Source organism: Oryzias melastigma, linkage group LG5 (genome assembly GCF_002922805.2).
Source record: "Oryzias melastigma strain HK-1 linkage group LG5, ASM292280v2, whole genome shotgun sequence".
NCBI lineage: Eukaryota > Metazoa > Chordata > Actinopteri > Beloniformes > Adrianichthyidae > Oryzias > Oryzias melastigma.
This window is the reverse complement of record NC_050516.1, coordinates 24010904-24025227: the sequence shown is the minus strand read 5'-3', so window position 1 is coordinate 24025227 and position 14324 is coordinate 24010904. Positions and strand designations below refer to the sequence as shown.

Below are 14324 nucleotides of genomic sequence, written 5' to 3'. Positions count from 1 at the left end.
TAAAAAACAAAAGTTTATTGGAAATGATAAATCTCTATTTCATTTATTACTGCAGTTCAGCAGAGGAGGAAAAGATTTGGTCCTGACAGAAAATGAACATGAAAGTGTTATGGAAATGTTATTTTTGATGTTTTTTTTTTATTTTATTTTACTGAACACTGATTGAAGTTTTGAATTTAAAATGCCCTTCACTTGCACTTGGGCTTTTGTTAGGCATTTTATGTTACAGCCTTTTATTGTTAAGAAAGTTTATCTCAATACAATGTTACAAAATAAAGTATTTCTGATGAAAACTATTAATTTTGTCATTCTTGTTTTCATAATTAATGTAGAACTGCTAAATTCCACGAAGCACACATTTTTTTCCTTAAAAAAAGGCCACATGTTAATTTGCGATTAATAATGATTAAAATTTTTAATCGCCTGACAGCTCTAAGAAAAATAATAATAGAATGAAGTCAAACTTTCTCACGTGACCAATTATCACTTACTTAACAAGAAAAATTTTATTTTTTTCCTAGTTTATATTTACTCTATTTTTACTTGTTTAGTAAATCTATTTCACAGAAGTGTTCTGCTGAAGTTTTTAATGATAAAAGTAGGTTAATTAAATAATAATAAGGGACAACACAAATCTGTTCATTCTATTTGTTGATGTTTTAAATGTGTTACAAAAGTATCGGATCGGGACTCTGTATCGGCAAATACACAAAATCGAAGGACTTTGAATCGGATCGGGCCCAAAACAATCTGGTCAGTACATCCCTAGTTGTGAGGTGATATTTAATTTTATTCATGGGAAGCTGAAAAGTATTAATTGGCTATCAGAACACTGCAACCTAGAAAACAGGATTTTCCGCATCAAAAACCTTTAGATGTGGACATAGTTGTGAGATTAATCAGCTTGAATATTTGCGTCTCCCCAGTTCTCGGCACTGCCCCCTGTCAGGGTCGTGTTTGCCATCACAATGGAGGGCAGCGCTCGGAAGGTGATCACTGTGCGCTCCTCCCTGATGGTGAAGAACCGGCTGGACGTTCTGATGGAGGTCAGACTCGACAGCCCCTCAGCCCCCGACAGTGAGACCTTCTTTTGGTTTTATTGGAGTTTGTTTTATTGTTTCTATTTTTCCATCTTTTATATTTACTTTGATTATTTCCCATGAATTTTTTTGCGTTTTGAAAGAACCGGTGGTGTTACCTCCCATTCTACCTGGCCAGGCCTTGGCAATCCCTCTCCACCTGACGTCTTGGCGACTGCAGGCCCGCCCGAAAGGCATGGGCTTGTTCTTCTGCAAAGTTCCAGTCCACTGGACCAGCGTGGAGCGACCTGATGAGATCAGTAGCAGCAAGAGGGAATGTCAGTCAGCAGACTACGACGACAGCCACAAGCAAAACTTCAGGTATAGGATGTCAGTTGGACTTTTTTTCACTTCTGCTTCACATCCTTGACTTATCTGCACCTTTCCTTTAAAGGTTCTGTGTGGTCATCAAAAAGGAGAACTACCCAGACCAGCTGCCGGCCAAGAGGCAGGTGTCTGGCGGTACACAGGAGATCTATCGCCAGCCTGGCCACACCATTTACCTCCTGCCTACAATGGTTCTGGTCAACCTGCTGCCCTGTGAGCTGAACTACTACATCAAAGGAGTGCATATCAAGGGCTCGCTGAATTCTGGAAAGGAGGCGGTTTTGCATTTGGCTGACACGTCTCAGAACCTGGAGTTGGGTCAGAAACCATTGCCTCTGATGAATGCTTTGTCTCTAAAGGGTTCCTCCTTGTCACATTTTTATTTATTTATTTATTTCAAGGAGTCTTGCTGGAGAGCTTTCCAGTGTGCAAAGAGCTGCTGATTCCTCCTGGCACTCAGAACTATGTGGTCCGCATGAGGCTCTACGACACAGAGAAACGTCTTCTGTGTCTCACCATCCGGATCATCCTGCGAGCACAAGGCGCTCTGAAGATTCTCATTTCTGCCCCTTACTGGCTTATCAACAAAACTGGTAATGCTTTTATGGCTTGCTATGAGCTGGTAGAAGAACCCCATCAAAAAGGGTTCTTTAAAACTCCCTAAAGAACTTTCATTCTTTAGGTCTTCCACTGATTTTCCGCCAGGACAATGGAAAGTCAGACGCAGCGGGACAGTTTGAGGAGCACGAGTTAGCCCGGAGCCTCAGTCCTTTACTCTTCTGCTACACTGACAAAGAGCAGCCGGCCATGTAAGGATCTGCCAGGGATCTGTCTTCCATTCTTGATTTCCTAAGTCATTCCTGTTCTGTGCCTTACTCGTTTACTTCACACGTTCTTCCTAAATGTCTTTGATCCCAGGTGTACAATGCGGATTGGAAAAGGAATCCACCCAGATGGAGTTCCAGGCTGGTGCCAAGGCTTCTCCTTGGATGGAGGAAGTGGAGTGAGAGCAGTAAAAGTAATCCAGCATGGGAACAGGCCTGGCCTCATCTACAACATAGGTGAGCTAGCACAAATAGTCATGCTGAAATTTGGGAAACTGTTCTTATAAATGGACCTACGCTAACCACCTCTGACCCTTTGTCAACTTAGGGATCAGTGTACGAAAAGGGAAAGGGCAGTACCGAGACACACACATTGTGACTTTTGCCCCACGCTACCTCCTGGATAATAGATCAACCCACAAACTAGCTTTTGCACAGAGAGAATTTGCAAGAGGAAAGGTAAGAAAGAGTCATGCAAAGAAAAAAAATGATACTTGATATTGCAGCTACAAAACAACCTCTAAACTGATGTGTTTTAGGGGGCAAGCAACCCAGATGGTTATATCTCCACGCTTCCGGGCTCCAGCGTTGTCTTCCACTGGCCTCGAAATGACTATGACCAGCTGCTGTGCGTGCGTTTCATGGACGTCCCGAACTGCACCTGGAGTGGAGGCTTTGAGGTCAACAAGCCAAAGTCCTTTCACATTAATATGAGGTGACTTTTCTGTGTGCTTTCTTTTGCTAATCAATTAGCATAAAAATAGCAGTTTCCTTGTAAAAAGCTCAAGATAACAAGGATTCTGTATATAAACATTTATCATTTTTACTTTTTTTATAACCGGAGAAAGGTAGTTTGTCCTCTCTGGGTGGGTGGAGTCTCCTGCCTTAGGTGGAGGAGTTTAAATATCTTGGGGTCTTGTTCACGAGTGAGGTAAGATCTGAGCGTGAGATCGACAGGCGGATTGGAGCAGCATCCGTCGTTATGTGGTCGCTGCACTGGTCAGTTGTAGTGAAAAGACAGCTGAGCCAGAAAGCAAAGCTCTCAATTTACTGGCCGATCTTTGTACCAGTACTCACCTATGGTCATGAGCTCTGGGTCATGACGCAAAGAACCAGATCCAGACTACAAGCAGCTGAAACGAGTTTCCTCTGGAGGGTGTCTTGGCGCTCCCTTAGAGATAAGGTGAGAAGTTCTGGACGCCTCCCTGGAGATTTGTTCTGGGGATATCCCACTGGGTGGAGGCTCCAGGGAAGACCCAGGACAAGCTGGAGACACTATGTCTCTATGCTGACTGGGAAACACTGGGTACCTCACGATACAAAGCGATACACAATACAGGCCTCACGATATTGATAATGTTGCAACACTGCGAAAGTTGTTAAAAATAATTTCTAATAACTCACAATATATAGAAGAACATATTTTTTAGGAAAAAACTATTGGTATATATTAACATATGTTTTAGCTTGAACACAATCATAATAAACAACTTGTTTTATTTTGGGCAACAAATTATAGACAGTTTTGTGCAACATTGGTGAAATCAGTGATACTATGTCTTTGACAAGCATTGATACCAATTGAATCGGAATTCTATGTAAAATTTATAGTAAATATGAACAGCAGTATTACTACTTAGTGCAAAATTGTTGGAAACAACAGAAAAAAAATAAATAACTCAAGTATCTGCCATACACATTGGTGCAAAGCGTGCCCCCTATCTACCTCGTAACGAACATCCCACCAAAAGATGACGAATAGAACGTTTAAAGACTCTTCAAATGAAAATAAAAGATCAATACTTGGTGAGAACCCATCGAAAATCAATCGCAGGACTAAATGTCACAATATATCACAATATCAATATTTTGGCACACCCCTACTGGAAACACCTCCGGGTCCCCCCAGAGGAGCTGGAGGAAGTGGCCGGGGAGAGGGAAGTCTGGGCATCTTTGCTTAGACTGCTGCCCCCACGGCCTGATCCGGATGAGTGGAAGAAGGATGGATTTTTTTAAAATGTGTCAGTGAAGTAACTTAAAGTGGGTTTCGGTTTGAACAGGGACACCTTGGGAAACTGTTTCTTCCTGCGGACCGAGATCACCCTAAAGGGAGCCACCTATCAGATCTCTTTCACCAATTCTGAGCAGCTGCCACCACCCCTTCGTATCGACAACCTCTCTGAGGTACGTCTCTGTCTGTAGCGGAAACTTTTCCTGCTGTACTTGACATGGTTTGTGAAAGAACTTCTGACACCATCTGTGTGTTTGTTATATTTAATTTCATTTTGCTCGGCAAGATTTCAACAAGATGTTTTTTAACATTTGAGCTCTCACGTTTTCTATTATTTTTTTTAGATCAGAGTGCTGGACAATCTTCATAAAGTAAAAAGGCCCTTGTTTCAAGAAAAAATGTCAAAGCATCTGTCTTGTAAGAAAAATGATCTTAACAGGACAGTTTTTCATCACCAAAATAATCTTAGTTTGAGAAAACACGTCTACTAGCATAAACACCTTTGGCATATTAATTTACTTTTTCAAAGAAAATCTGCCAGTGGGGTCAGAATTTTTTCTAAGGGTCTTGTTTTTGCACTGAGTATAGTTGTTAATGCTGGCTAGTCTCGGCATCAGAAAATTCAAATCTCTTTGTTTTTATTGATCTTATTTTATGAATTCCCAGTTTACAACCCAGATGGTCTCAAAGTGTGAGACAAACCAAGTTTATTCTATCATCTTCTTTTTCTTGCGGCTTTTCCCTTCAGGGGTTGCCACAGTGAATCGGCTTTCTCCATCTAAGCCTGCAACCCTATTATGGTTGCAGTAATCTAATTTAGTCCAGATTCAAAAAGTCTAAATGCTCTTAACTGGAGCCTCTTAAGAATGACCAAAACTGCATCTAAATGGAAGAAAAGGAAGAAACCTACAACAGGAAAAGACTTAGTACATTATGACCCTACCTCTGACATTGTTTAGGTTTATTGCATTGACCGTGTATTTCAGTTGAAGTGCAGTGATTGCATGATTGCTTGTATGGTTTATCCTTTGTACAATTTTACTCTGTCTGTCTTATAATCTAGATATTTTCTTCTCAAATGTTAAGCCACAGTGTTTCCTTCCATGTCATGTTTGTCTATTGACTGTTGTTCTTTTTGGTTTATGACTTATTGTTTTAACATATATGTCTTTGATGTCTTGTGTTCTACCTATGATGATAAAGGTGCTCTACAAAGACATAATTGGTTGAATTAGAAATCAGATAAATGTCAACGAAAACATGTACATTGACTGAATAGTTTTTGATTTGGTTGTATCAGGTTCCAATCCAGTTTTGGCAGCACGGCGTGGCTGATCTCCGGCTGCACACTGAAGTGAAGCCCATGTCGGTACTGGACTACGCCTGTGATGAGCCCACGCTGCCGCCATACCTCACTGTCACCGTGAAGGGAGCAGGATCCTCTGATGTCACAGCTGACATGAACTTTTTTAAAGAGTTCAACAAGCTTTATTATGAGAACTTCATCTACATCGCAGCCACTCACACCTTTTCACAGTAAGCCCTAATGACAGCACCACCAAGGCCATACATTGTTGTTGGGTCTCAAAAGTAAATCTCTCACGGTTTGTGCAGGACTGCTGAGACGAGGCCTGTTGGGAAGAAGCGCCTGATGAGCTGTTTAGAGCTGGTTCTTGATGTTGACACAAAGACTCAAAGAGTCATACTGAGAAAAAAGGTATGGAACGACCTAAAGACATTTTCTTACAGCCAAATAAAGTTAAAACCACTCTATGATTTCTAATGTAAGAGTAATAATTGTTTAAACAATTCAGAACACTGCAGAGACTGTCCAAAATGAGTAGTAAATGGTTTAAATAGCTGAAAATGTTTATTCAGTCCAGTAGAACGATGTGTCATGATATGTTGACTGGTTGTCATGCAGGAACCGGGGAAGCGCTCCCAGCTTTGGAGGATGACGGGTACTGGAATGCTTTGCCATGAAGGCTCGTCTCCACCACAGAACAAGCCAACCCAGCCTCGTCCCCTGGACTCGTCCTTGGTGCTGGACATTGCTGGTCTCGCAGCCGTTAGTGACAACAGGTATGGGATGCATTCCTGGGATTAAGCACAAAAAATGTACGAGAGCTCTTTCTTACTGAAATTGCTGTTTTCAGTTTTGAACCCCTAATGTTGCGAAGGCCCGACTCACGCCGCAGCACAACTCAGACGTGGTACTTCAGTTCAGGCATGCTTACCTGTGGCCTTCCTCGACTGGTGGTGCAGGTAGGACATTTGTGTGGGAGCTCATGGAAAGCCCTTTCAAACAAAATGTAAATTGTTGATGCCCTGATGACAATATAAGGTTATATTAATGTTACAGTTTTTCCCAATTGCTAAAACACTAAGTGCCATTCTCCAAACTAGTCGATCAACTGCTTTAACATTTTTTTCAAAAACACTACTCTTTGGTCAAAACCTAAAACACAATTTGCAGTTAACACACAATTTGCAAAACTCTAATCCACTCTCTGCAAAACACCTGCCACATTTTCACTTTTAAAACACAGTTGGCATTCCCAACATACAAGAGGCAAAAATTTAACAAAGAGTCAAAACTCAAACTCTGTTCCAAAACAACAGTCACCATCAACACACAACTGATCAAAACTCTAGACACTTGTTGCTAATCAAATGCACTGAATATAAAGGCTGTTCTGGAACAACTGAGAGGCTTTTCTAACCCAAAGCATGCACCAAGATCTGGACCCAGATAAAGAACAAGGCTTCTGAAGGTCATAGTTATTGACCATGTGTTGGTTTATGGAATGACCATGAGGGAAGCGGGTCAAAAGGTCAATCCTTAACTCAGCAGGTTTAAGTTGTCACTGTAATCTGAATCATTCATTTAGAAATTCACAAGAAAATGACAGAGACGATTTTGTTGCTGTCTGGGAAAATGTCAGTTCACAAAAGTTTACTCATCAGACAATAGTTCAACACTAATCCCCAATTTGTATTAGTTTTCTTCCACATTGTTCTCCATAGCCAGATTGAAGATTTTTTTTTCTACTTGGCATTGGAAGAAGAGACAACCATACACTCGACAAAACTTGTTGCAGGCCTTAGACATGGGTTGTGATGACATCTCAGTTGGGTCTTTTCATGACTAGATCAGACAAACAAGATTATTTTTTCCTGTCGTGTGGCTAGTAATGTGGACGAAGTGGTCTGACCCGCACAGAGAAAATATGGTGAAGTGCAATACATGTGAACCTGGATTTACAGTAAAAATTTACAAAATAAAATAAAATCCTGAATTCTGTTTTGCTCTATTTTTTATGGGGGGGCAACATTTTTTATACTCCGTATTGTGAACAATGTCAACTGTTTTGTTGTGTGGCGTGATTGCTGCAGGTTTGTTAGTTTTGACGATAGAGTCTGCATTATGACCTCAAAATTAGTTTTTTTCTGAAGAGTCAAGAATTTTGTAGACTCAGCTTATATTTTGAAAATCGTGTTTGGTGTTTTGATGTGTAGTGTGTTGTGTTTGCTGTGTGTGTGTAAGTTTTGACAAAAGAGTCTTCATTTTGATCTCAAAGTGAGCTTTTGACTCAAGAGTCAAGTATTTTGTGTTTTAGCCTATATTTTGAAAATTGTGTTTGGTTAAATTGGTTAAATGTTTCAGAAAATGTGTTTTAGCATTTGGGAAAAACTGTAATATTGTGCATGTACTTGTCTTAAGAAATAAAGCAAAAAGCCATAGAACACCACACACACCTTAATTTAAACTTTTTCTGTTGGAAGCGGGAAAAATGGCAGAGTAAGGAGGGCTATTCACTGTCAGGATTAAGGATGAGAAAAGGTTTTTCTCAAGCACTCTTTCTACAGCTTGGTTAGATTTGAAGTCTCCCTAAAAAAATGGTCAGATGTGTCCAAACTTTGGTACACAGGGTCCGTAGTTAGTTAAATAGATAACAGTAACACAGTTAAAAACTGCTTTATGTTTGCTTTGTTGATTTTCAGGTGAAAGGTGGCATAGCAGGCCTTTATGATGGTGCTGAGGTGGTACTCGGACCAGATTCTGGTCTGGCAGCACCAGGCCCAGAACAACAGTTCATTAACCAGAAGATGCGGCCCGGCTCGGGGGTGCTGTCGATTCAAGTCATTCCAGATGGACCAACGCGAGTTCTTCAGGTTAAACATTTGTTTAACCCTTCTGCTCTCCTTGGCTTGTTTACATTAAAAGTGGGGTCATCTGGCCCCCACAAGACAGTGCGCTGAACTTTTTTTTAGCATTAATTTTTGAGTTTCACTAATGTCCATGGCAGACATAAAATCCTGTCCACCTTTGTCCACATTTGTCATGGAAGGAATCACATATCAATATATGGTTGGAGTCATCTGGACCCCAAAGAGAGCGGAAGGGTTAAGTTTGAACAACTATTGAATAAATCTATATGTTGGCCTTGCTAACATTTGTACTCTTTGTTTAGATCAGTGACTTCAATCAGAGAAGAACAATCCGGTCCTCAGCCAGCAATGAACCTGAAGAAAGCACTGAGGAGGCAAAGAGCAAATCACATAAGCAGGAGCTGGAGGTAAAAGGAAGATTACTTACCACTGAAATTGGCCTAAAAAGAAGCCACACTGTAAGCTCATGGGAGAGAATGTATACAGATGGATGACGGGAAATGGGGGCAGGCTTACTCCACACCAAAACTTCCGCCCACAATTCTGAGGCAAATTTCTAATGAACTCCTACCACTCTGCAGAAACTATGTCCTGGAAAAGACCAGATTGGTTAACGTTGTCTTAAAGCAGCATAATAGTAATTAAAAAAACACTTGGAATGCTTTAAACTTTGAACAAAAGGTGATTGGAGTGGAACTTAGATTTAAAACTAACACCTCAGCCTCTTGTATCGAGTTATTTCCTAAGTTAAATCTACTGAAGAAAGAGTATAAAATACACGCATTTTCAAAGCAACTTGCCAATATTTTCACCTTTTTTATGTTTTTAATATGTATAACAATATTATTATGCATCTGAGCTGTGCAGCTACAGTCAAAAAATAGTTGCATTGGTGTATTATTTTGTTGTTTTTATGTCTTTGTACACATACCAGCTTAATTTCCCCTTTACAGTCATACTTGTGTGGTGCTGTTATGAAGCTAAGGAGCACTCATTTTAAACTATGATGGTCTGACACATTAATGTGATTGTGTTGTGTGTGTGAAGCTGCACTGGAAGTTCTACAAATGAATTGCCCTCTGGGACCAATAAAGTTTTCTGAGTCTAATCCTCTCACATGGTATTATACTGCAACCCTGTTTGTGCTTTTGCTCCCTCCTCACCTTCATGTCCTTATCCTCACTACAACACAGATTAGATTGTAATTCATTTCTCCACAATAACGGTCGTTCATCAGAATCACATTGGATGTGTTCCTGTCTTGTTAAGGTGATGGTCAACTTGGAGGAGGGTCTGGGCATTTCTCTGGTCAATAAGTTGCCTGAAGAGCTGGTGTTTGCTACACTGTTTGGTGTTGACATCCACTTCACACGCACTGTAACCAATGAGGTTCTAGAACTGAGTGTCCAGAACATCCAGGTGAGCCATCATATCTTTATATTTTTTATAGTTTCATGTTGAAGAATCACTAAAGTATTTGTTAAAAACGCCACAGAAGACAACCAAGTCTGTGTAAAATTTACTTCTCTGAATTGCACTGTTTGTTCATTTTCAAACCTTCAATAATAGAGAATCATAGTTACACGATTTCAAAGGACAGTTCAAAACACCCAGGTGTTGTGACAGAGGATTTTGAATGAAAAATTAAAATCTTTAACCCTTGAGAGTGCTCTTTTGATCAGCTGGCGCTGCAAACAGCTCTAACTTACTTTTCCGGTGGTTCACCTGAGTCAAGTCTCGTGAGTGGCGACTCAAGATTAAAGATTAAAGAGAGTTTATTTCCATTTGTACATGTTAAAGGAAACAAGTACATTGGAATTTTTCTTTCTTTTGCTCTCAAGTAAGGATTGTTACAAGGGTGTAGTGTGAAAGGGTCAAGTTCAATGAAGAATTTGACTTTGTCTCGTAAAGGGGAACCATCTTCATTAAAGAAGGAAAAATTACTCGATGATGAAAGTTTATCAATTTTAGCTTTAAAATTGATTAAAGAGTAATCTTCAAAATCAATCTCAACACTTCAGGAAGTAAATTCTCATCTGAAGGGACCGTATCACAAAGAAAGAACAAGATGGACAACGACTGCCTTTTTGATATTTATTAAGAGATGAGCATAAAAATATATACAAAATAAACAAAGAAAATCCATATAGTGCGTGTGAATGTGTGTGTATGTATGAATGTGTGAAAGTCGGTGGATGAGCAAAGTAATGCCTCAGAACGGTTTAAGAGAAAAATTGTAATCTAAAGAAAACAATTACGTTAAACTGTTCAAGACACTAGTCTGGATAAATCAAATTGGCTGTTATGACCACATCAAACCGCAACAGTTTTGCTGAGAGGGTCTCCTCACCACGGTGACTCGAAGCTGGACTTGGACTGGACTTTCAGACAAAGCTCACCAGACAAAGGTGTTTCTCCTGAGGCCGATGAGATGGGGAAAGCAGCAGCAGCTTTGGCGCAGGGTGTAGGAGAACGGTCAAAGACTCTTCTGGAGCTTACGACCGGATGAAGTTCTGGTGGTCATCTGGGTTTGCACAGCCAAAAGATTGGATGATCGTCGAAAAAGCGTGCTGGATTTAAAGTTCACTGGAGTTTAGTCTCAAAGCGGATCGTTCAATCAGTTTCAAAAATAAGAAGCACAGGCGGTGATGAGCTTTGAAAGAGTTAAAAGAAAAATGCACGACAGTTACCAAAAAGATAAAGTAAAATAAAAACGGTCTTGGCACAAACTTAGTTAGGTGGGGTAAGTTAAAATAAAAACAAGACCAAAAGAATTTGAAGAAGTTTCTTCTTCTTCCTAGAGCTGTTCTCTGCTCAAAACCCAAACTCCATCTACACTCCAGTGAGAGTGTGCATGACCTTTTGACCTCAGAGGAGGCCTTGCTTTCAGCGAATGGCTGCAGGCACACGTCTCCAGTGGATCTTACAGTTTCATGTTTCTATTTAAGACTAAACTATTTAAGAAAAAATAAAGTTATTTCTCTTAAATGTTCTGAGCATTCAAAGATGTGTGGGATCATCAGTGTATCTCATGGTAAAAGTGGAGTGATGTGAAAACAAAACAATCATGAAATACTTTGTGATAAAGCAAGTTTGCATAAAGTTTAGATCAGAATGAGTTTAGCTTAAACAAAGTTTAAAAATCAACATTCAAACTCTTAATGAATAAACAATCAACTATGAAGAGATTTCTCATAGAAAATGATCAACTACATGTAATTCTAATGTTTCTTAATTGTCAAATAAAGAGGATTAAATCAAAACATGAATTGTATTCCATATCATTAACTCTTAACATGCAGTTTATCAATACACGATTAAATGTTGTCTAAACTCATATTCAGGTTCAAATCACATATTAATGAACAACAAAGATCATAGTGGAAGTTTGTCTGCTTCCTGTTGAAATCTGTGAATAAAGTTCAGTCATTTTCATGTTATTCACATTCAACACCACAAATAAAAGAACAGATGTTTAGAATCTTTATTTGTGAATAAAAGAATTGTAAATTCAAAGGTTCATCTCAGCTTGTTCTGAGCTGAGTGTGGGGCATCCTTTGGTCCAAGGGGTGTAAAGTCATAAACCTTACATTCCAAAGAGGTCTGCCATCGATCCTTCAGGGAGTGGGACAGAAAGATTCTTTGAAGACCTTTTAGGATAAATCTCTGTTTCCGTAAATCCTTCATAGGAGTTGTCCAGCGTTTTCCTTATCAAGAAATAGGGCTTGGGAAGTGTCAGACCTTTTGGGCTCAAGGCCTCATTTGGGCCTCTTAGCATCCAAGAGAGGCCAGAATCTCAAATGTCTCGATAAAATCTTCACAGAGGTAATTTATGGCCTTGGGAGGTCTGAGTCTCATCGTTTGAGAAGTGAAACACGTCAGAAAGCATCGTAGCATGCTACAAGGGCAACAAAGACAACAAGTTTAAACAGTAACCAAATATAAAAATACAAAAAGAAGACGGCGAGAATATATGAAATACATGAATATTGCAGAGGAATAATGCAGTTAAACTACATGGTATTGCACAGAGTCCCAATTTTTCATTAAAGCACATTGTCTTTTTAAACTAGTTGGGTACAGATAACTAGTTTAAATAACTGACTAAATAAATAAATAATGCTGCAGGAGGGATTACGAGTGGCTCCGTCTTCCCTCTCATGTCCTGTGCCAACATTCTGACTGGAGGTGAGAAGAAGCTGTTTTGGAAGTGTGTGGTGTGTGCATGGATGCTTTCAGGCCTGCAGAATCTGAGGTTGTGGCCCGAGTCTGGATCAGTGCGTGTGCAGGGTGGTGTCTGTCTCTGATGATCTTCAGCTCTCTCCTTCTGCTGCGTTGTTGGTAGATGGTCTTGTTGGATGGAAGATTACAACCGATGATATTTCTTGCTGTATTGATGAGTCTTTGCAGCATCTTTTTCTCTTTCATGGTGGTGTTAACAAACCAAGTTGTTAGTCTGCTGGTGAGGATGCTTTCTACAAGCCCCCTGGAGGCTTGGGTGAGGGTCTGGCATTTGAGTCCGGCCTTTTTCAGCAGAATGATAAAATATAGCCTCTGCTGGGCTTTCTTTACGGTGGCAGCAGTGTTTCTCTCCCAGCTGAGGCTGACTGTGATCTGTAGACCCAGGAACTGGTAACAGTCGGTCTGCTCCACCACAGTCCCATTGATGGTGAGCGACTGGTTTTTTGGGGCTTTCTTTCTGTAATCCAGAACGAGGTCATTATCCTCACCATAGATGGTGATCTTGTGTACCAGGTCTCTGTTTGCTGACTCGTCCCCTCTTCTGATGAGACCCAGGATAGTGTCATCTGCGTACTTAAAGATGATGTTGTTGCTGTCCAGTGAGGTGCGGTCATTGGTGTCCAGTAAGAATAGCTTTGGACTATTCACTCACTCCTGCAGATATGACGTGTCTGGAAGAGCTGGTACTGACACACATCAACTCCTTGATTGACCAATCAGTAGACCTGCCTATCAGTTCGCCTTCTGCCCCAACAGATCAGCAGAAGACACGGTGGCTCTTCACTCCATCCTCCAAAACCGGGACACCAAGAACACCTATGTGGGTTACTGTTCCTGGATTACAGCTCCATCTTTAATTCCATCAGGATGTGGAAACTGACTGACTCGTCGAACTGGGAGTGTCCACAAACACCCGAAACTGGATCCTGGACTTCCTAACGGACAAACGACACGTGATGAGACTGGGAAAGACGGTCTTGGCAGAGCTTACAGTTAGCATAGGAACACCGCAGGGGTGCTGCCGCTACAGGTCTCAGGTCGTTCATCGTTGTGACAGTTTTCTTCAGGACCGGCACAATCACTGAGGACTTGAAGACTCAGGGAACTGTTTCCTGTGATAGGAAATGTTGAAGATGTCTGTGCACACCTCTGCTAGCTTCTGCTGCCTTCAGAACTCTTTGTGATACGTTGTCCGATCCCGTCGCCTTGTGCGGGTTCACCAGCTTCAGGGTCCTGAGGTCCTGTGTGTGAGTCACCTGCAGTGTAGCTTCTTTTGGGACCCAGAAGGCCTTTACGAGATCTTCTTAATTGTTCTGGTCGAATCTTGCATAAAGTTATTTAGGCTGTCTGGTTGGATGTCGTTCTGGACATCTGATCTGCTTGTTTTTGTCCTGTAGTTGGTGATGGTTTTGATTCCTTGCCACAGTCTTCTTGTGTTGTTTCCCCTGTAGCAGCTTTCAAGTTTCTGATTGTAGCTTCTTGTGGCAGTCCTGATGGATTTCTGGAAGTCGTAGGGAGTGCGTTTATACTTTGTGACCTCTCCTGATTTGAAGGCTGCATGCATTTCTTGATTTTATCGCGTACATCTGTGTTAAACCAGGGTTTTTGGTTAGGGAAGATGCGCATACTCTCGTGGGTCATGAGCTAAAGGAGAAATGATTTTCACAG

The 14324-nt window shown here is 40.8% G+C and overlaps 1 protein-coding gene across 3 annotated transcripts in view; it reads left to right on the top strand.

Moving 5' to 3' along the window:
• The window catches only part of vps13d (vacuolar protein sorting 13 homolog D), a 93347-nt gene that overhangs the window by 65041 nt on the left and 13982 nt on the right, over positions 1 to 14324 (top strand). For all 3 annotated transcript variants that reach the window (XM_024270030.2, XM_024270029.2, XM_024270031.2), the window contains exons 45-60: positions 927 to 1077; positions 1184 to 1400; positions 1474 to 1724; positions 1808 to 1999; positions 2089 to 2215; positions 2325 to 2467; positions 2559 to 2689; positions 2770 to 2945; positions 4291 to 4414; positions 5542 to 5777; positions 5856 to 5958; positions 6166 to 6323; positions 6398 to 6506; positions 8247 to 8417; positions 8717 to 8821; positions 9684 to 9833. In XM_024270030.2, the coding sequence (XP_024125798.1) occupies positions 927 to 1077; positions 1184 to 1400; positions 1474 to 1724; positions 1808 to 1999; positions 2089 to 2215; positions 2325 to 2467; positions 2559 to 2689; positions 2770 to 2945; positions 4291 to 4414; positions 5542 to 5777; positions 5856 to 5958; positions 6166 to 6323; positions 6398 to 6506; positions 8247 to 8417; positions 8717 to 8821; positions 9684 to 9833 (2544 nt within the window). The remainder of the gene's footprint in view (positions 1 to 926; positions 1078 to 1183; positions 1401 to 1473; positions 1725 to 1807; positions 2000 to 2088; positions 2216 to 2324; positions 2468 to 2558; positions 2690 to 2769; positions 2946 to 4290; positions 4415 to 5541; positions 5778 to 5855; positions 5959 to 6165; positions 6324 to 6397; positions 6507 to 8246; positions 8418 to 8716; positions 8822 to 9683; positions 9834 to 14324) is intronic.